Source organism: Porites lutea, chromosome 2 (assembly GCF_958299795.1).
Source record: "Porites lutea chromosome 2, jaPorLute2.1, whole genome shotgun sequence".
Classification (NCBI taxonomy): domain Eukaryota; kingdom Metazoa; phylum Cnidaria; class Anthozoa; order Scleractinia; family Poritidae; genus Porites; species Porites lutea.
In genome coordinates this window covers 36598333-36618634 of record NC_133202.1, presented here as the reverse complement: position 1 = coordinate 36618634, position 20302 = coordinate 36598333, and the positions used below count along the sequence as shown (strand labels likewise).

Sequence of the window (20302 nt, the reverse complement as noted above, 5' to 3'; positions counted from 1 at the left end):
TGCAGCAAGCATTTAGGACATTGTTTAGGCTGAATTCGTCGCATCCCTCCAAGCAGCTAAAGGCAACCGTCACGTACATTCGCAGATAATTTTCATAACCGCGACGGAGACTGGATTCTACTTAAACTGGGTTGAATGTCACGCAACGTATGACGGAAGCCCCAAGGTAAAGCCACATGAAAAACGAACATGAAAGAGAGCAGCTTATTCTCAGGGGAAACAAAACATGGCGTTCCCGAAACAACTCGGACTTCTTATCGTTCTCGTAGCGACAAGAAGTTTGGCGCAGGACTTAGGTAAGTAGTAAACAAGAACCTGATTACATACATGTAAATAAATGAATTTTAAGTTTGTACTTTTGATGGGTTTTTAATAGTTTGTCTTTTGCCAAATTGATCCGGCAATGGTTTGGCTTTCTAGCACTGCTGGTTTGCGTGGGGTGTTGAAATGTAGAGCACATGCAACTATGCAAGAATTAAGATACGGTTTCAGGTTTTATGACTGTTGAGTAAACTCTAAATGTTTATTATGAGCGTAACAAGGGAAGGAACTTCCTTAAATTTTAGCTTGGATATTTCAAGATCAATATGCACGCGCAATGAATTGTGCAGATTAGCACTTTATTGTATTGGTCCGTCTGGTCTATCCAAAATTGTTGAGTGTTGAAAAATATTGGTAAGCAAACCCCTTGTTCTGGTCCCTTTCCTGTGTACCAGGATTTGAGTATGCACTATGACTGGCTTTTTAAAAAAGCCATTGTTGATTTGCTAATCAGGATGAAAGGAAATTTGAAACACACTTCTGGTAATTGGTTGAATCCATCGAGGGCCAAGAACAAGGATTTTAGCTCTGCCTCGCAGGCGTTACTAACCAAGGTTTTATTACATCTGTAGCCTCCCACGCACACATTCTTAGGCATTCCTCACACAATCCCACTAACTTGTTGGGAGGAATGATTGCGTGACGAATGCCTAAGAACATCTGCTTGGAGGCTATTACATCTGTGACCCAGACTAAAACATATGGGGCCATGTAGAAGTCTTACAAAAATCTTAACCAAGTCTTAAATTGTCAGCAGTCTTGAGTAAAAGTAGGACCTCAAGTGCTGCATTCTACTGACTACCCCTGGGTCTCCTACAATGGAAATGTTGTAAAATGCTATGTTTGGTTACATGCCTGTTGCCTTCCTTGTGAGTGGTGTTTTACACATGCGCTAGTGAATTTTGCTCACTTAACTCTCTCTGAGGAAAATGAGGGTCTGCTCATAATCTAGAATTTACTTAACCTTGGGTAGTAATGTCAACTGTAATTTCTAAACCAATAACAAGTTATTGGGCTACATTTATGAGCTACTGGAGCTTATTAGGGGAATTTTTTTCCTAGTTAATTTGCATATTTTAGTTTTATCACAAATTTTGTACCAATCATCGTTCTAAAACTTGTCAGTATTTAGAAAAAATAGAGCACCTTTCATCAACTACAGAAGTTTACCCCTGCAAAGTCATTGATAACATTAATTAACTCACTTTTCTCTTTTCTTGAGGGTACTTTATAATTAAGGTTCTTTTTAAATGCCTAAATTGCAGTTTCCTTACTTATTCTGTACCTTAACTCATGAACTTCCTACTCTTATAATTATATACTTCTTACCAGTAACCTAGGTATGACTTTCAGGCAGATCCTTCCTGCATAGTCCACTACAGGCCATATCAAGGGAAGGGGCCATGGGGCATATTTGTGAGCAACAGATGGAAACTTTTTTTGTGAGAAGACAACTTGCATGGGCCCTTTCTCATTTGGCCTTTCAGTATGAAAATTATCATTCCAGAAGGAATGTCTAAGTACTTGTGCCAAACTACCAGATGAGACTTGTTTTGAGACCTGCCTTGAGAGCACCCTTCCCCTTCTCCTGGACGGACTTTCCCTGACTATGTCAATGGAGTATATCCTTTAGGATTTGGTAATTTGTCTGTATTGTGATCGCAGTCATCTTTTATGGAAGTTGGGCCTGGGGCACAGTTGTTCCCGGACTCGTTTCTTTTGAGGTCATGTGGTGTGTTTTCTCTCCTTTCAAGGTTTTTTAAAAGAAGCGACTTGTTAAAACATTTAGCTATAAAAAATTGCTTATAAACGATTTAAAAAAACATTTTTTTCTTAAAAATTTTTTTAAAAATAGTTAAATAATATTTGAGGTTCTCAGACATCATTATCAAGTAAAAAAATACAGTATGATGTTCTATAAATATAAGAAAAACAATAGTTCATTAACAAGAAAAGTAACATATAAAATATGTTACAAGTTAAACAAAGAGGCTAGCACTGATGGAGTCACTCTGAGTGTAAGGGTTAGCCTAAGTTCTTTGATGAATAACACTTTGTAAACGAGGGGCTCAAATTTTCCGTGGCACTTCCTTGAGCGCACAAAATTGACCCTCATTCAGTCATTTAAGGTTTTTCCTTAGTATTGCATTGTGCATCATTACTGCACATAATTTCATGTATGATTAAGGTAAACTATGCGAATTAAAACATGGTGGCTATTGCCTCATGGCTGGCGCTCTCCATTGAGGTAAATCGTCATTTTCTCTTTAATGGGGAATGGTGACCTATCCTTTTTTTCTCTTCTTTCAAAATTCAAGTAGTAACTATCTTTCTCTAGGATAAATATAGACCAATTCTCAGTGCAGAAAAAGAAACAATTGTCAGCATGTACTCGTAAATATAATCCTACTGGTATTTTAAGGAATTTTTGCATATATACAAGTTGGTACTGCTCCTAAACAAGTTTCAGGACCCCCCCCCCAATTTTTTTTATAAAACTTAAGTTTCTATAATAAAATAAACAACCAACAGGTAAAATTTGACAAAAATCTCACTGCAGGTTTTATTTCATAGGAATGACCTTCAGGGAGGTCATGTGTTTCTCTTTTCTGTTATTGTAGGAGTAGTAAGCACTTTGGCTGGGGGTGGAAGGATTCATGAAGGCAGCAAGACAGACTGTAAGGATTACTCATCATCTATGATGGATGGAATAGGAACAGAAGCCCGGTTCAATTATCCCTGGGGTATTGAATTTGACCCTGGAGAAAATGTGTTGTATGTTGCAGACTGTGTAAGTTTTTCGTGGCATATATTCTTTTGAAATGCTGCCTGTTTGAAGTACATGTAATCTCATTAAGGTACTTGCAGGTCATGGAAAGCCTGAATAGTCATGGAAACCAGGACTGAAAATGCTCGTGAAATATAAGGAGAGCTCATTGTAAATCGTAGAAAAATTAATTGGATCTCAGATTTTGTTTGTCCTCTGTTTTAAAAGGGATGTCCTGAAACAGTCCACAGTAATGACCGTATAAGGAAGATTGACATTAGTACTCGTGAGTATACTGAGTTCATTCCATTTTTTCAAAGGCCAGGCCCCGGTTGTTCGAAAGCTGCATAGCACTATCCACCGGATAAATCTCTATCCAGTGAATAAGTATTAGGGAAACCGATTGCACTATCCACTGGATAGAGATTTATCCGCTGGATAGCGCTATCCAGCTTTTGAACAACTGGGGCCAGTTTCTTTATCATGTCATGCACTCATCAAATGCTACCTCACCTCTACCTTGTTGACCCAGTATTAAACAGTCAGTAAGATTGATGCCCCATGCATTGCCAATAAACCATGCCCCTTTGTGAATGGTAAATACCTTCTCCTTTTTGGATCTTCTACTAATCTAAATTCTTATAATGTTACATTGGGAAAACAAGATCTACTGTTGGATTTGCTTGATGCACACCTTTTTTTTATATATATATTCAATATTATACACTTAATGTCAGATCCCGAGGGAAACAGTTAGTTTTGTTTTCCCAAGAGTCCTGATGTTTCCCGAGACGAAGTCGAGGGAAACATCAGGACTCGAGGGAAAACAAAACTAACTGGTTTCCCGAGGGACCTGACATTAAGTGTTTTGTTATATTTCTAGACTTTCACTTCAACAGCAACAAAAGAATAACCGGAGCGAACCAAAACAGTCGACTCGGTACTTATAACAACACAAATTTAATTCTCAAAACCACTGGATGAATGATTTACAAACAAAAGTACTTTCCTCATATTATCTGCATCTTTTTCCTCCACTAGCGGCTGTTTTTCTTCAAGGAACTTCTGGGAACTTCTGGGATAACTTTAAAAATCGTTGCTTTTTAGCTTGAGGCTTCGTTTTTGTGTTGTTGTGTTCATTCACGAAAAAGAAAATTGGCTGGACCTGGCGGTGTTTTTCCCGCCTTCTGTCACACCACTTTCCACCATGCTTTGATCACGTGCTGGCTGCAATGTATCCCGAGCGGGATACATTGTTTAATGTATCACGATCGGGATACATTTGATTTTAGTCAAGGCCACGTGACCAAGAATCAACCAATGGCAGGCCCTGTTTAGTTGAGTGAAAGTCTAGGAATATAACAATATTCCTTATGCATTTATTCCTAGACTACAAGTAGTCCCTAATTTTTCTCAAGCAATAGTAGAGGGAATAAAATACCGCAAACTTTCACTTATAAGCCCTGCATGGGCTTATACAACTTCATAATGGGTTTAGGTGGTCATATCAAATGGGGGGCTTATATCTGCACTAAATATCAATATACAATTTTTGAAATCACTCGCCTTTTTAATCTTCAAAACATTGTAAAAAATCGAATTCATTTTAGTGCTAGTTAGAGGGGGGCTTATAACCAGATAAATTTTTTGTTTACAGGTAGATAGGGCTATAACTGGGTGGGGGGGGGGTCTTTAAAGAGGAAGTTTATGGTATGTGAGTGCATCTTAAAATGCACACCAGCGAGGAAGGTGACATGCTCAGGGAAAGGAGAAATATTTTCTATCCTTCCTCTGCTTCGTGCCTCCACTTGCGCGTGCCAGTTTTCACTCGACCTCGCTTATTTCACTCTTTCAACTGTCCCTGAAGAAACTGAGGAACTAGTCATTAATTAATCTATTGCTCCCACACTGTATGTTTGCTTTGTAGGTCAGGTAACTACTTTAGCAGGTGGTTCTCAAGGTTACAAAGATGGAAAAGGGGAAAAAGCAAAGTTTCACCACACAGCAGGTAAGGAAACTGGTTGTTTAAATACAAGCTGAAACAGTGTGAGAAAAACTGCCCAACAATTTTTTACGCTTAAGTTACAGTTAGCGCGTGAACAAGAAAAACAAATGGTGTGAATATTCCTCTTTCTATAAGACAACTATTCAGTACTATTTATGCCTCAACTGAATCGACTTGCATCAATACTGCGGCGTTTAGTCGAGGGCGGCGCTTATTCGAGTGAATACGGTAGTTTGTAAGTGGAACTTCGAACTGAACTTATCTTTTGTGATTGAGGTATACTTTTAGCTCTCTTTATGTCTCTGATATCGTTATTCGTGTACAAGATTTTTGTGGTGTCTTTGCAACTGTTGGTCGGTTTGATACTTTAAATCCAAAGCGACAGGCTTTGAACAAAAGCTAAACTAGAAAGTAACCTGCATGGTACGCGCCGGTTTCCTTTTCGCCCTAAAAAAAGCCAGCGTCTGCTAATCAGGTTATACCAGAAAAGGTCGGGGAATACCGGAGAAAGGTGAAGTGTATCGAAAAAGAAGGAGAGGAAGGAAATGGTAGAAATGAGATCATCGTAGACACAAAAGACGTCCTTTTATCTTTTTTTTCTGTCTTAGGCACTGTCTGAAAAAAAAATGTTCACACGAAGTTACCATTTTATTCAGTAAAAGGAAAGAACGTTTTGAATTTACATTTGCACACATTATTAATGTAGTAAAAACATGTCCCTCTTTACTGAAAATTTCAGCACGTTCAGAATTGAAGTATTTGACGTAATTTGTATCATTATTGTCAAACAGGAATGGCCATTGATCTAGAGGAGAGAGTGTTGTATGTAGCTGATAGTGTAAGTTAACTTTGTATGTTGAGTCCCTAACCTGCAAAACAGGCGTTATTGTTTTCGCGTTTCCAGGCGAGCAAAGGCAAGCGCGAACCGAGCGAAGAGCGCCAAACACGCGCAACAAGGGAAGGCGCCTATCCTCCCGCGTGTGTAGCGCTCCACGCCCCCTTGGTGCTTCGTTCGCCCGAAAAACGCGAAAAAATAACGCCAGTTTTGTAGTCTAGTGAGTTCCAGTTTAGGTGACCTTCGGTTTTAGTTGTCTTATGCAGTTTATTTTCATTTACATTTTGCAGGGTAATGACCGTATAAGGAAAATTGATCTTAAGACAGGTCTGTTTTGATAACTTTTTTTTGTCTTTAATAGTGTTGCAAATGCTTTCAGCTCAGAACATAAAATGTCCCAATGGAGTTACAGCTTCTTCAATCTTAAATCACCACTTTAAAACTGTGGTGACCAGAGAGACTGTGAAAACGTAGTGTGATTTTTGCAGCCGTCGTAACCTCGTTTGTGGGCAGTGGGGAGTCTGGATTCCATGATGATGTAGGAATGAAAGCCATGCTGTCCAATCCCCAGCAACTTGAAATTGAAAGCTTAAAACGGAGGCTGTTCCTAAGTGACACGGTATGTTTGCTAACTGTGAGCACGTCATACCCTACTGGGCTTTGTATTGGTTATCGTTGTGTATTTAGTAATAAATGTAATTAGCCATGTGGAGGTTGCGAGAAAGACTGGGTTGACCTGTGTAGTGTAGAATAGCACTATGGGAGAGTATCGGGAGTCAAATTTTGACCCACTGGAGTTTCCTGTGCAACTTTGTAATAGGCAATAAAAAAGCGATAGCGTCCTATGAAACATTCTCATGGTGCAATTAGACACAACATCGTCCCACTGGCTTGCGCAAACTCAAAATGGCCAATCGTCGTATACAAGAGGTAAGGACGCAGTTTTAACCCGCAAGCCTTTGCGCTCAATACGACAGGTCAGTTGGGGTATTCTTGTTTAATGTTAGTTGGTGGTCCGTTCTTTAGTAATACAGAGCGTTCACACGCCCTAAGCATGTCATACTTACTATGCTGACCTTTACAGGAGTTGTCTGGACTTAATTAACCCGACTGTGCTACACAAGGGTTAAGACTACCTAGTCTGCTTCACTTGCACATTTGTACATTGTTCCAATTTACCTTCGTAGGGGGTCCGGCATTCTCTTAGCCTCCCACGCAGACTTTCTTACGGGCTTCGCCACGCGTGTGAACGTCTGCGTGGAAGGCAAGGCCATTCTGTCGTTGGGTGCCAGTGATTGTTAGGATTTTGAGAACAGTAATACAAAACTTTAATTCACTTTTTCCTATCTTAGTCCTTCACTTTAAAAGGAAAGTCCCAATCTAGTGTATCTTTTGTAATCCATAACTTTGCTAAAATGGAAGCAAAAAAAAAATTGCATCTCACGTCAGTATTGCTTACGGTTTTTCTAATAACGGAAGGTCTTTTTTCCAGGACAATCATGCCATAAGGATTATCTCACTACCAAACGGTAAGTTCAACAACTACAACTACCAAAGGGTGTTTCTTTGCGTCAAATAATTTGTCGTGTTTACCAATTGACTTACTAAATGAATAAGTCCGCCAAGTGAATGTGTAACACCGAGATCAAATGGCTGTGACTGTGCATGATAAATAAGCTTAAATAACTGTTTAAAAGACTTGTGATCTGGCTGTTTAGAGGATCAGGTGACTAAGAAAGTGAGTCCCTCAGTGCTTGGTTAATTAGCTAATCGTACGGGTGTGACTGACTGATAGGCAGATTGACTGAATCACACATTGACTATCTGGCTGATTGCAACGATTATTTTAAGGCCATCCTCTTTTCTTTCTCCGTTTACCGTCGTCCGACCGACCCAAATTTTTGGCATTTTCAAAAAAAAAATAACGACGTAGTTACACCATTTTTCACTTGAAATAATTCTTTTAATCTGAAAAATGAGCTTAGTAACAGCATAGAGAAAAACAGGAACAAAAACATGAACAACATTTTTCACAGTATATTATACATTTTGTTAATCCAAATATGTGAATGTTTATTTAACTTTTAACGTCGTCCTGGGGTACCAGGACCTACTATTCCGAGACGTCTTGTTATTTTTTTTAGTTTTTTTTTTTCAATCCGACCGACCGACCCAATATCAGGAAACGCATTCGACGGTTAACGAAGAAAAAAAGGGGGATGGCCTAAGCAAGAGAGAATTTTTTTCTTGTATAAGACCTTTATTTATACTCATTTTGGACGAAACCTTATCATGGAGTCCGGGCAAAGATAATCCTAAGACTATCAGTTCCGTTGCAGATGATTAAGCTGCTACCTTAAGGTCGTAAGTAGCAAAGAAATAACATGCCATCAATATGTGGCAGGAATCAGCCGACCTGCCAATCCCGCTCCTATCATGCCTAATTGTCGAATATTAACGTGTGATTGAATGTGATGATACTTTTGTCATTGTTTTGTTTTGTGCTACCAAAATGGTGACCTTGCGGACAGTCCTTTCAAGAAGTAAAAAATATTTGCATCTCGGCATACGACAAAAGATTAAAGCGACAACGGTTGTGGGATCGGTGGATTTCTTTAAGAAGATTGAAAACTAAGAAAAAATAATAAGCACAATGTGAATTATATTAATTGTTCTGCTGACAGGAGAAGTAAAAACATTGGTTGGCGGACGTCAAGGGTTCGCTGATGGTGTCGGAAAAAAGGCAAAATTCTACCACCCAACTGGACTGTCTCTTGATGTGCATTCTGGGATATTATACGTGGCTGATCATGTGAGGATATTATTCGCTCCCAGAGTCTTCTCCTACTCGTCCCCTGCAGCGAGTAGGAGAGGTCCCTGGGAATAAAATTGGATATTATGGTCTTCTCAGTAGATAGTTTATGTTCCAGGGTTGTTTGCATAAAAAAAGCAATGATTCAGTAGTCGTTTACATTGTTCTCGTTTTTTTTTTCTTGTTGAAAACAGAAAGATAGATAAATTTCTAATTGCAGTTTGCAAATGAGTACAAAAACCCTGCGAAATTACAGAAAGAGAGGGAAATTACAAGAGCAAATCGATGATATGAGAAAACACTGGATACTCTCACCTTCCCAGCCCTTAGTCCCAGATCAAAGATTTATGTGATGTTTAAAACACGCTCAGTAGTGTTGATCTAAGGAACAATTCGTGCGAAACGCTAGATTTTTAAACTAAATAACACGTCCTGTAAGTGTTTTGAACAACTTTAAAAGGGTCCGCCGAGTATTTCATTACGATAGTATTGCTTAACAGTGTATTTCTCTTTTTAATATACGTTTTTTGAAAAATGTCAAACAAAAGCAGCCAGCTTTAGCCTTTGTTTGTTGTTCTCTCCACAGTATAACCACGCAATACGGACTGTTGATACAAAGAACGGTACGTTTTTTTATTTTTTTATTCTTGGCAAACCAGGGAACTAAGTGGCTATGACTGATCAATAAAGAAGGCAAATTTTAGCGAACGAAGACTTATGGATTATGTTAATAACCTTAAAGATTTGCCAAGAACAGACCTTAATTGCAATCAAACTTATGTGGGAAGATCTTTTCGCGGCGCCGTTGTTGTACCTTGAGTATGGTCTGTTACATCATTTTTACCTTATTTAATAAGTAATATTGTGTTTTCAGGTCGAGTAAGGACACTAGCAGGGAATGGTCGGCAAGGTTTCAAGAACGGCGTAGGGTCAGATGCAAGATTCAACTATCCTGAAGGAATTTATTTTGACACGGATCACAAAGTCCTTTATGTTGTCGAATTTGTGAGTTCCTTGGTAACAGTTCACGAACAAGTTCAAAATCCTGTGCCGCGATATAGGTCGAGTGCGACCACGTGTTTAAATTGGACTGAAAAATCGACCACCTGACTTCCTCACACCCTCCACTGAGTGATGTACACGCAGATCCAGTGGCAGATCCAGGGGAAGGAGGTGCCGGGCTCCCCCTTATTTTTAGACCAAACTGAGGCCCGAAGGGCCGAAAAAAGGAAATTTCATACCGGGCTCTCCCTTTATCTCAAGATATGGATGACCGGGCCTCCCCCTTATCTGACGGTCTGGATCCGCCACTAACACGTGCATAGGTTGTTCGATCACCAGCCAAGACCAAAAAGTGTCCATTGTTAATGTCCATTGTTAAATGTCCATTGCCCCTTTCATATCAGAGCATGCGCATTCAGGCTGAATTAGAGAGAGTGCAAAACATTGACTTTAAACTTAACATAGGAGCATCTGCAAATAATCTACCATTTCACTCCCCCTGGTATAAGATAGACTGTGTTAAAATCTCCTTTTCATATTTAAACATGTTTCAAAAGTTTGTCAGCCATAAGGAGTCCCGTGAAAGCAAATTTACCCTTTTACTTTTCTGTGTTTTCTATTTTATGCTTTAGGATAGCAACGCCATCAGGATGGTTACTCCAAACGGTCTGTGACATTAAATCTTTGCTCAACTGGTTTTCAATCTTAGCTGTTATTTATTTGGCGGAGAATCTGAACATCACGTGTTTGTTTATCTACAGGTAAAGTCAGCACGCTGGCTGGCGGTACTGAGGGCTTCCGTGACGGAGTAGGTACTCAAGCCCAGTTTTTTCATCCCACTGGACTGACGTTTGACCACAGGAACAAAGTCATTTACGTCACAGATCAGGTGATATTATATGCCGCTCACGATGGGCCATTTCCGAATAGCCACAAGTCTCTATTCCAAAACGAGGCTAAGTGCAAAGACTTTGATAGGAAAACAAGTTTCATTTTCCCTTCTAGCTACAGCAGAGGCCTCTTTTCCCTGGTGGGAAAAGAGGCCTCTGCTTGCAAGGAAAAACTCATTTTTCTTAAGAAAGATTTTACTCTAGGCCTAGCTTTGAAAGTGAGGGTTTTTGAAACTTGGAAATCATAGGCCTTTTTTAGATATATTATTATCCCCGAAGATTTCGTTTCGCAAAAATGCGCAATGCAGGTGGCAGATATATTTATTCTCTAAACTGTGCAGTGGAACTTCATAAATTTTCGCAGTTTGACAAGGCCGTATAAAAATATAGTCACTTGAGAAATGCCGTGATCTTACGAAAATTGAAACGTCTCTAGGTAGAAACAGGGAAGGGAGCAAATGTTGTAATATTAATTTTGGTCCTAGCATTGAGCAAACAGCATGTGGATCTTCCCTCTATGAATTCGTGCTCCTCGTTTGTTTTTTTCATAGTACAATCACAGAGTAAGGAGTATCAGCGGCGTTGGTTCATCAGTCGTGGATCCCAACAAATCTGGTACGTTGCCACTTATTGTTAGTCTCAGTCTTGTCAAATTGTGTGCTCCTAGCCTCATCCAAAAGCAACTAGCGCAGAGGAATGGACACGAGAAAGGACGAACAAAAGTTAGAGGAATTCAGAGGAGTTGCCATCTCTGCCCTTCTCTTCTTCCTTTCTAACCCGGATTAAGATGCCTATAGAGGAGGCTAGCGCGTTCCAGGGTGGGACATTTGTCATCAAGGCTCTGCCTGGGGGTTAAAGGACTTAGCTTAATTGAGAAGAAATTTGGGGATTTAAAAAGTCGGGATTAATTTAATAGTTCTATAGCCCAGTCAATACCTGGACCCGTGCCAATTCGTCTCACCGTGGTGCATTTGCAGTTGTCAAAATGAAAAATTAACTGGGGGATAAGGAGGGGGGACATAGATGGAATGAACCTGAGCCATCAGGGACAATCTAATATCAGGCCTTTGCCAATCAGGATAAGCACATTTCTAGTTAATCTTAAATAGTCCCTAATTTTTGTCAGAGAAAGTAGAGCGAGCGAAAACGCCAGAAGAGGCGAAACGTAGACTGCGAGCAGTGTGTCTTTTTCTTCAGATTTAGTGAGGGGGGTACTCGCGCGAGCGTGGTCATTTTCGCGCCTCGCGCGTTTCGCTCGACGGACTAAGGAAAAGAGAGCCTGCTCGTAGTTTAGGCGAAACGCAGAGATATCTTACCCCTATCCCCGAGGGAAGCGATGGACTACAAGTAGTCCCAAGTCAAAGCTTAATATTAATCATGGCCTATTTTGTTCATTGATCTCCTTTTATTTTCAGTTCTTTCCAAGACACTTCAGAAGGCACAGAGTTCTCCTTATTTATTTGCATGTTTAGTGCTGTCTGTCATTTTATGTATCTTCATTTTTTTGCGCTTTCGACGAAATCGACGGTATTTCAGCAGATTGTAGTTTGTGACCATGTAGCGATTAAGTAATTTAAACTTTTTAAGATATGTATTTTTTGAATATCTTTTTACCAGACTTTGTAATTTTTTTAAGAATATATTATTATCATAGAGGATCAGGTCCTCCATTTTCCTTTGTATCCTCGCTACTACTCGGTCCGATAGCAGAGAACCGTTGGTGAGAGCAGTGTGTGCGATCAAGTGGGTGGGTCAAATTCTGTTTCATCCCAGCTCATCTTATAAAATCGTTATTTTGTTAAAAAAAATCAATATGGCCGTTACACATACCCGGGGGAATTCTGTTTTGCAAACCGCCATTGCAGAAAAGGTTCATAATCATTTCATACTTTTGTGATATGTAATAGACGGCACCATTCAAAACTAATCCAGTGCTTAACAGCTTTCATTAAATTAATGATTTAACTTTTTATTCACAAATTAACTTATTGTGTGGAATAAAATTATCTCCTTTTGATATATATGAGTCATTATTCGTTTATTTACTTTTTAAAATTGCATCCTACCAAGAAGAGAAGCAACTTCGTCCCTGGGGCCACTTTAACTATAGGAAAGACCCTGGTGACAAGGATGTAATCTGGGCAACTGCCCACCTACCCCTCCCCTAGGTCACAGTTTTGCCCTAAGTGAGACGTAAGTGTTAATGTTGACTTAGGGGAGGGGTAGGTGTTCAGTTTGATACCCAGAAACCTCAATTGATCCAAAGGTTTTGTATTCAAAGAACTCTTTGTAAAACATTGTTCTGTAAATATGTACGCTGACGACACAGTTTTATATCTTGCTGGTCCAACTGTACACAATTTAATTTTTCACATTAACCAAGATCTTCAGTGTTTATCTGAATGGCTTGAGGACAATAATCTTGTTCTCAAAGTTTCAAAAACTAAGTGTGTACCATTTACATCTCAAAGGCGTAAAGAGCGCGATTGCATTTTAAATCTTTTAAGATTAAAATCTTCCCGGAAAGTCCATATCTTGCAAAACTTCTTTTAAATACCTAGGCGTGGTGTTCGACAACTTTATGGCTTAGAAGGCTCACGCGGACTATGTGTGTAAAAAGGTGGCGTCAAGAGTTAGTTTCGTCACAAAAGAGGCAGCAACACTTGTTCACTACGCTTTAATTCTTCCATTATTTTATTACTGTGACATTGCCTGGAGTAATCTTCTACAGCAAGATATAGATCGACTACAGCGCCTACAGAATAGATCTGCGCGGATTATCACACGTTGCTCTCGCTCATCTGAAGTAATAGAGCAGCTGCACTGGCCGACTCTTTCCAGCAGACGCTCTTACCACAAGGCTAAACTGGCTTTTCTCTGTCTTCACTCATTAGTTCCTCGTTATTTTTCATTATATTTTACTAACACATTTATTCCACTAGGCAAAGTATGAGGCTATCCCTACCGAACGTTAAACAGAATTTTGGGAAAAGGACCTTTCTATTTACTGGCGCAAAAATTTTTAACAAACTCCCTTTAAAAATTGTGAAGAGTGAAAACTTTCAAACGTTCTGCCGCTGAGCAAGACATTTCTTTTTATCATACCTTTGATATTTTATTATATTTTAGGCTTTAAAAGTGATTTTGCACTGTATTTTTAGGCTTTTTAATGTAGTTCTTAAATTTTATTATTGGATTTTTTTATTAGGCTTTAAAAAATGTAGTAGTTCATGAAAATTCTTCATGATGTAAATTAATTTTTCAGATACAGGGCCCTTATGGAGACCAGCCTTAGAGCTGAATGGGCCACCTTGTGTAAATAAAGTTTTAGTTTACTTTACTTTACTTTATGAGCAACTCGTAGGATTTGGAATTCCTTATATAAGGCATTAATGAACACCAAGAACTTTCACACTTCTATTAAGAGGGATTAGCTTCATAACCAGGCCCTACGGTCTCCTCTTAGCAGTTGCCTCAAGAAGAGAAACTCGTTTACCGGTATGTATGATACCAGTAGATTTACCAGTATATATTGTGACGATGCTCTTTGGGTTCCTTGAATCCAAAGCCTTCATTTTGTTAAAGCCGTCGTAAGGGTGGGTTTGTTTTTATTTCGTGATGAAATGGAAATGGTTATATTAATCCTGACTCCACTAGATCGACAATTGCTAAATTGTCCGACCTTGGCAGAAGCACTGACAACTGAAGCTGGAATCTATGCAACACAAGCATCCCTTACAGTTTCCAAGCGTTATCTTTCAAGAAACCCAGTCATTTATTCGATGACAGTCGGTTTAACGAGCCTTTACAGTACCGAAAAAACAATCATTACTCCTTAGGAGACCCGTTCGTCGTTGTAGGCTCTCTTCAGAGGTATAAGCGGCAGTTCGCTAGTCACCGCGTGCTCACTCCACGGAGCACACTATCTTCGGATGCTTTTGAGAACACTTGGCTGTCCAATCGGAACAAGGATACCAAAAGAACTCGTTCACTGTACTCGACTCCACTCGGAGGATTTCTTTGTCAGTTGCCGGACTGCCGAACATGCTCTAACTGACACTGGAAACTAATATGGCCGGTATCTCAAGTCATTCCTGGGCCTCCTTACAAACTCTGGATTGTATTGAGAATTATACCTGCAACAAATAAAAACAGCAATTTAGACTGAAAAATACACGGGAACTTTTTCCTTCCAGACTTCTTCTTTTTACAGAATCTTACTTATCATAAGTAATGCACTGAATCGTAAATATTCTATAACGTTGAGGAATTGTAAGATTCTTGCAGCTTCGTGCGGATGGGCCTATTGTTTTAGACCAAGACAAGAGTAGTTTGGAATATGTGAACGCGCGTGAAAATCGCAACCCAAAAAGCAGGGTCTCGATAGGGTTAAGCCATTAACCTCATCAATCTTGCAGAAATATAAGGGACAATGAACAGTCAATTAATCAATAAAAAAAATTTATTAAAATAACTCCAAATAAATTTTTTTAATGAAGAATTGAAGCTTTCTGTATTTAAAGAAGGCCCTCAAAATACCCGATGCCAGGGAGAAATTCTTAAAAAACCGGCAACATTTTGGTTGAAGCATTTTGACGTTGAGGCGTCGAAGGGGTAGTGTTTTTTCACTTAAAACACTAGGGGGTGAGGACGGAGGGGGGTCAAATTGTTTACCTGCTCGGGGCGTTGTAACTAGCAGTTTCTGTTGTAGTTATCTTGTCTCCCCTCACTGACGCTAACAGCTTCCTCTCTCTTTCGCGTTCCTCTTTCTCTCGTTCTAATCTTTCTTTTCTCATTTCTTCAATACTTTTCTTGTGCTTTCTTTTAGAGTCTTGTTCTATTTCTGTGCGTTTGCTCCTTTTGTGCTTGCTGTCTTTGTCTCTCTTGTGTGACTTTTTTACTTCAAGATATTTTTTCACGTCGTTTAAAGGATCCATTATACGTTTCCTGTCTTTCTCTCTGGAACTAACCCGCAAAGAAGGTAAAAAGAGATACAATCAGTTTTTTATTACAAAGTTATGTTCTCAAGGAAAGACATAGACCACGGCTTTATCGAACAACCTCTGTGGTTTGGTCAGTTTTTCACGCACACACGCAAGCCAATTACGACATTACTAGAGACCTTAAAAGTCGCGTCAAGGACAAACGGGAAACGATTAAGGGCAGAGATGCCTATCCAGATACGATTGTTAATGTACACGAACACGAGAACTACACAAAGTAATTTTCTCTCTCTCCTTATCTCTCTCTCTCTCTTTCCGATTTTTTTTTTCTGATGAACGTGAAACCTCTCCTGTGTAAACGGCCAAGGACAAAAGAAAGGCGTGATAAACAGCGGGAAAAGGCTGTCACGTGGTCACCGTTGGCGCTCGTCGATTGCCGTAAACGCCACCCTAAGGGTGGATTTCCACTGTTGCTACAAATTACGCGTGAAAATAAAATAGAGGCAATGCATGAAAGGCTGCGTCTAAACGTAAGGGTTGAGCGGTTAAACTTTAACGTTTAAGTGCGACGTTCTATATATTGCCTTTATTTTGTTTACGCGCGTAAAATTTACCTCCGTACGCAGGTAAAAATTACGCGACAGTGGAAATTCACCACAACTCCTTAAGTTTCTAACAATATTAACCGTGTAGTGCCAGTCATGAATCCCTGTTTCGTTCCTCTACTTAGGTCCACTTATCAGGATCGGCCATTTTAAGCTCGAGGTTGCGCCTGTGGCGCATTTAAGGTATTGGCCTCTAAAAGAATATTGGAGTAACTGACCAGGTTCTCGTTAGTACAGTCCATCATCCCTTTAACCTGCCGAATGAAAGAAATGTGTAGTGCCCGTAAATCCAGCACAGGAAGAAATTCAGACAGTTTACCTTTCACTTGCCCCATCTGGATCTTTTCTGTCCTGGTGAGATTTAACATACCATGGCTTCTGATCTGTTAAAGCAAACATGAATACTTCTTTGGCCCTTGATGAAAATGACATGTATATCACGAAGAAACAAAAAAATGATTAAAGCTCCATCACGTACATGTCAAGAAAATTAAGCGATCACTTGACATTACGAAGCTTTTACAATAACTGAGAACAGGCCGAGCTCTAGAAGGGCATTACACATTTTTCTTCTTGTCAGTTGCGTTCCTTTTAACTCTGGGATTTTCGTTACACTTAATAACAAAAATAGGAATATCATTTATTTATGGATCAGTCAATTCCAGCTGCGCCCAGCCCCCCCCCCCCCCCCCCGCCCCTTCCCCCGGGCTACTGCGGGGCATTTGCCCACCGTGTCAGTCCTGCCCCGGGGCCATTCTCGAGCTTTTGACACGCAAGCGGTTTCCTATCTGCATATAACTACACAGAGGATTTTACTGGGAAAGAAAGCAGATTGGCTCATCTGTCAAGGACAGGAAAAAATTAAAGAGGTTTGTAAAAGCATGTTCTTGATTTTATGCATGCATTTCTTCATTACTTATCAAACCAAAATTACAGGCAGCGAAATCGAGAGCTATCGACGTGAATCAACGTTTTTTGGTTATTGAATCAAATTTCTGTTGATATTATTTGAAAAACATCCTTTTCATATTCATGAAACCACTCATAACATCTTTACAGCGCTCTATTAATTTTAATGTCAATAATTTTACGTCAATACTAAAATATATAGTGGTGCATGTCGTCGTGGCGTGAAGTCTTAATTAGAATCCTAGCGCTATTACAAAGGAATACGTTAACTGAAACAAAAAATTGCACATTAAAATGCTTAAAATCATGTTGCAGTGTTGACAGAGGAGAGGGCATTTGCCCTCCTTTTTCGTCCCCACCCTGGGGGATTTGACAGTTCAAGAGGCCCCACCCCCAGGTCCAGGAATTTGCCATCCAAGGCAAAAAAAATGCTAATGCCAGGGGGTCAGGCTGGGGGGTGGGGGTGGGCAGGTTGCAGCTGGAATTGACTGATGCATTAAGAATTATTTGCACTATTTCCTAATTCTAAAAACCATCAGTGTTTTCTTAGCACCAAAATACAGTGTAATCTCTTCTTTGGGACACCTCTATTTAAGGGACACCTCCATTCAGGGGAAACAAAATTTGGTCCCAAAAAAATGTTCACATAGTCTTTGTATCTGCTACCTCTGTTGAAGGGACACCTCTATTTAAGGGAAAAAGACACTATTTCTGGGTCCCAAAACCCGGTTTAACTTCTACCCAGGGCACACCTTAGCACTCTTAACATGACTGACCACAAAAAGGGTTGATACATTCAAGAGTAATAGTCAAAATGATGACAGCTTTAACAACATGAACTATCTCACTTAAATCAATGTACTGTACTAGTGGTTACTCAACCAACAATATTGCAGAAATAAGTTACGTAATTATGATTTTTACTTGTGGATTATCCATGAGTATTGTCGGGAATCTGTATGAAAAATTTGTCACTCACTCGTAACCGGAAGTTCGATCTAAATAGCCAATCGGGATGGATAGTATTTCAAGTGAATCACAACACAGCTTTGGCTTAGAAAGCTGTGACACGCATGACTTGCTTAACTTTCCTCTCAAAAGGACTTCTAATCTCATGGTTTTTAGGGAAATATCATTCTGAAATGAAATGTTTCTTGGGTTGAGTAAAAAAGGAAATGTTTACTGTTGCTGTATCGTAACTGATTCTCCTAAGGTTAATGCAGAGAAATGCAAGCTGTACAATGCTTTCAACAAGTGACTTCACGGTGGTTTAAAGAGACATCCAAACCATGCTTGTTTTCCTCTAATATATCTTTCAATTCTTCATAAATAAGGCTCTACCAGATTCAAACACCATCCGCCAGAAGAATTTCATGGGCAAAAGTGATAACGATAAAAAATTCAATGATTCTGTTCAGCAATAGTTGTCGTGGCACAATACCTTACACATTGAAGGTCCAGGGTTCTACTCCCGACGGCCATAAGAAACTTTTTTTTACTGCTTTTTTTGGTCATTTTTTTAGTTATTTTTTTCTTAACACATATTTTCATTTTTTTGACAGACTTAAAATATACTGTCAGTAGACTAATATTATTGCAAGTTCATTATCAGCTTTCATTTCTAAGTTAATTAATCCAAAAGCAGCCATAGGCATTTTTGATTATACAATATCCAGCCACTTGAAATAATGACTGCAGCAGATTCTGATTTTTTTATTACTTGGTTAATTTCTTAAGAAACCCGAGCCCAACCTCTGTTCAGGCGCCACCTCTTTTCAGGGGACGCTTGCCTTGGTCCAGAGGGTGTCTGATAAAAAGAGGTTCTACTGTAGGTTAACACTGAATAAGATATAAATATTATTATTTCCACCATTATGATGCAGAAGGAGCAGTAAAAATAAAACTAACAAATTATGACAAAATGCATACTTTGTGAATCTCTCTCACTCTGCCCCAGGTATGTTAAGAGACCAATTGCCTTCTCTCTCTTCTCCTGTTCAGCTTTTTTCTCGGCTTCATATTCAGGGTTACTGCCATGTCTTAGCTATAAGCAAAACAACACAGGAACAAGAGAAATTCAAATTCACATAGATATGTGTATATATAAGGAGTTAGATGTAAAGCCTGGACCCTTGCCTATGTGCATAAAAAATCTACTTGTACCCAAAGACTGGATGGGACTCAGTTTGAGCCCTAACATAATCAAAAGCCGAACTGATGAACCAGTTAGTCAATATGAAAAAGACCTCTGATATTTTCAGGCTACAAAACCTGTTAAGTAACAACCCTGTCTTCTCACCCTTGAGCAAGCAAAATCAATGTGCTGTGTTACTTCTCACCCCTTCTTCGATATCAGCAAAGAAGTTTATATGCTTTGGTTTGTCATCTGCATCTAAAACAAGTGCTGTTGTATCAGGTGATTTAACATCTTTGATCTGCTTCTTAGCTGCACGGCTTCGTAACAAGGCTGTTCTGGCTTCTTGTTCCTACAAAGAACGCAATGAAAATGCCTAAGCTTGACTTTGACTTTAAAAAAGATGTGTAATTAATGAGAATGAATAATCATTTGATGGAGGTCTACAAGAAAACATTCCAGATTCTCAAAGCTAACCACTGCATGTACTACACTGTACTGCTACTTCCTTTAGATGCAGCCAAGATAACATTTGGATAACACGTCTTCAAAAGATCACAATCCAAAATTCATTGTGATTGGCAATGATGCTGAAGCACTGAGTTATGGTGTAGACGACAAGCAAATTGCTGGGTTGGGTTAGTCACATGATCTTAAGGGGAAAAGACCAATTGCCTTCTGCAGGGTACTCCTGATACATTTTAGGGGGAGTGTGTGGCATTCCTCCTGAAACCCTGACCCTGTTTGTTTGACAAAAGACTTTCTTTTAAATGAAGATATGATCGTTGCAATGGTAATTGCAATTTAAGCAATTGCAAATTGACCCCAAAAAAATTTCAGGACTTCAATGGGATTCAAGCTTCTAAATAACAAACTTACATATGCCAATTGACATGGCATAACCAATAAGTAAGAAACTATTATGCAGTTTCACAAACTTTGTTAACGGACTACTTTCCTAGGTGCAATCTTATCGAGTGACGCTTAGAATGAGTGTTCAGGCAGCCATTGCATGTGTTAGTCATTGTGTTTGCAAGTTGTAGTAAACAGTCCTAGATTGTCCTTCTTTCCTACAGTTT

The 20302-nt window shown here is 39.4% G+C and overlaps 3 protein-coding genes across 3 annotated transcripts in view; 2 read left to right on the top strand and 1 right to left on the bottom strand.

Annotated features, from left to right (window-relative positions):
• LOC140928510 (dipeptidase 1-like) overlaps window positions 1-20302 on the top strand; it is a 53919-nt gene that overhangs the window by 18909 nt on the left and 14708 nt on the right. The gene's annotated exons all lie outside the window — the stretch shown is intronic.
• LOC140926948 (NHL repeat-containing protein 2-like) lies at window positions 170-12653 on the top strand. The gene is made up of 15 exons (XM_073376622.1): window positions 170-296; window positions 2943-3112; window positions 3317-3374; window positions 5016-5096; window positions 5885-5931; window positions 6219-6255; window positions 6417-6547; window positions 7421-7457; window positions 8613-8740; window positions 9327-9363; window positions 9615-9745; window positions 10375-10408; window positions 10504-10631; window positions 11184-11247; window positions 12048-12653. Exons 1-15 carry the CDS (start codon window positions 227-229, stop codon window positions 12176-12178), a joined length of 1284 nt encoding a protein of 427 aa, XP_073232723.1. The 5' UTR covers window positions 170-226; the 3' UTR covers window positions 12179-12653.
• The window catches only part of LOC140928512 (leukocyte receptor cluster member 1-like), a 137705-nt gene continuing 131845 nt past the window's right edge, over window positions 14443-20302 (bottom strand). The window contains exons 4-8 of the mRNA XM_073378270.1: window positions 19429-19575; window positions 19019-19133; window positions 16500-16563; window positions 15307-15597; window positions 14443-14768 (exon numbers count right to left, since the gene is read on the bottom strand). Of these exons, the coding sequence (XP_073234371.1) occupies window positions 14699-14768; window positions 15307-15597; window positions 16500-16563; window positions 19019-19133; window positions 19429-19575 (687 nt within the window). The 3' untranslated portion in view covers window positions 14443-14698. The remainder of the gene's footprint in view (window positions 14769-15306; window positions 15598-16499; window positions 16564-19018; window positions 19134-19428; window positions 19576-20302) is intronic.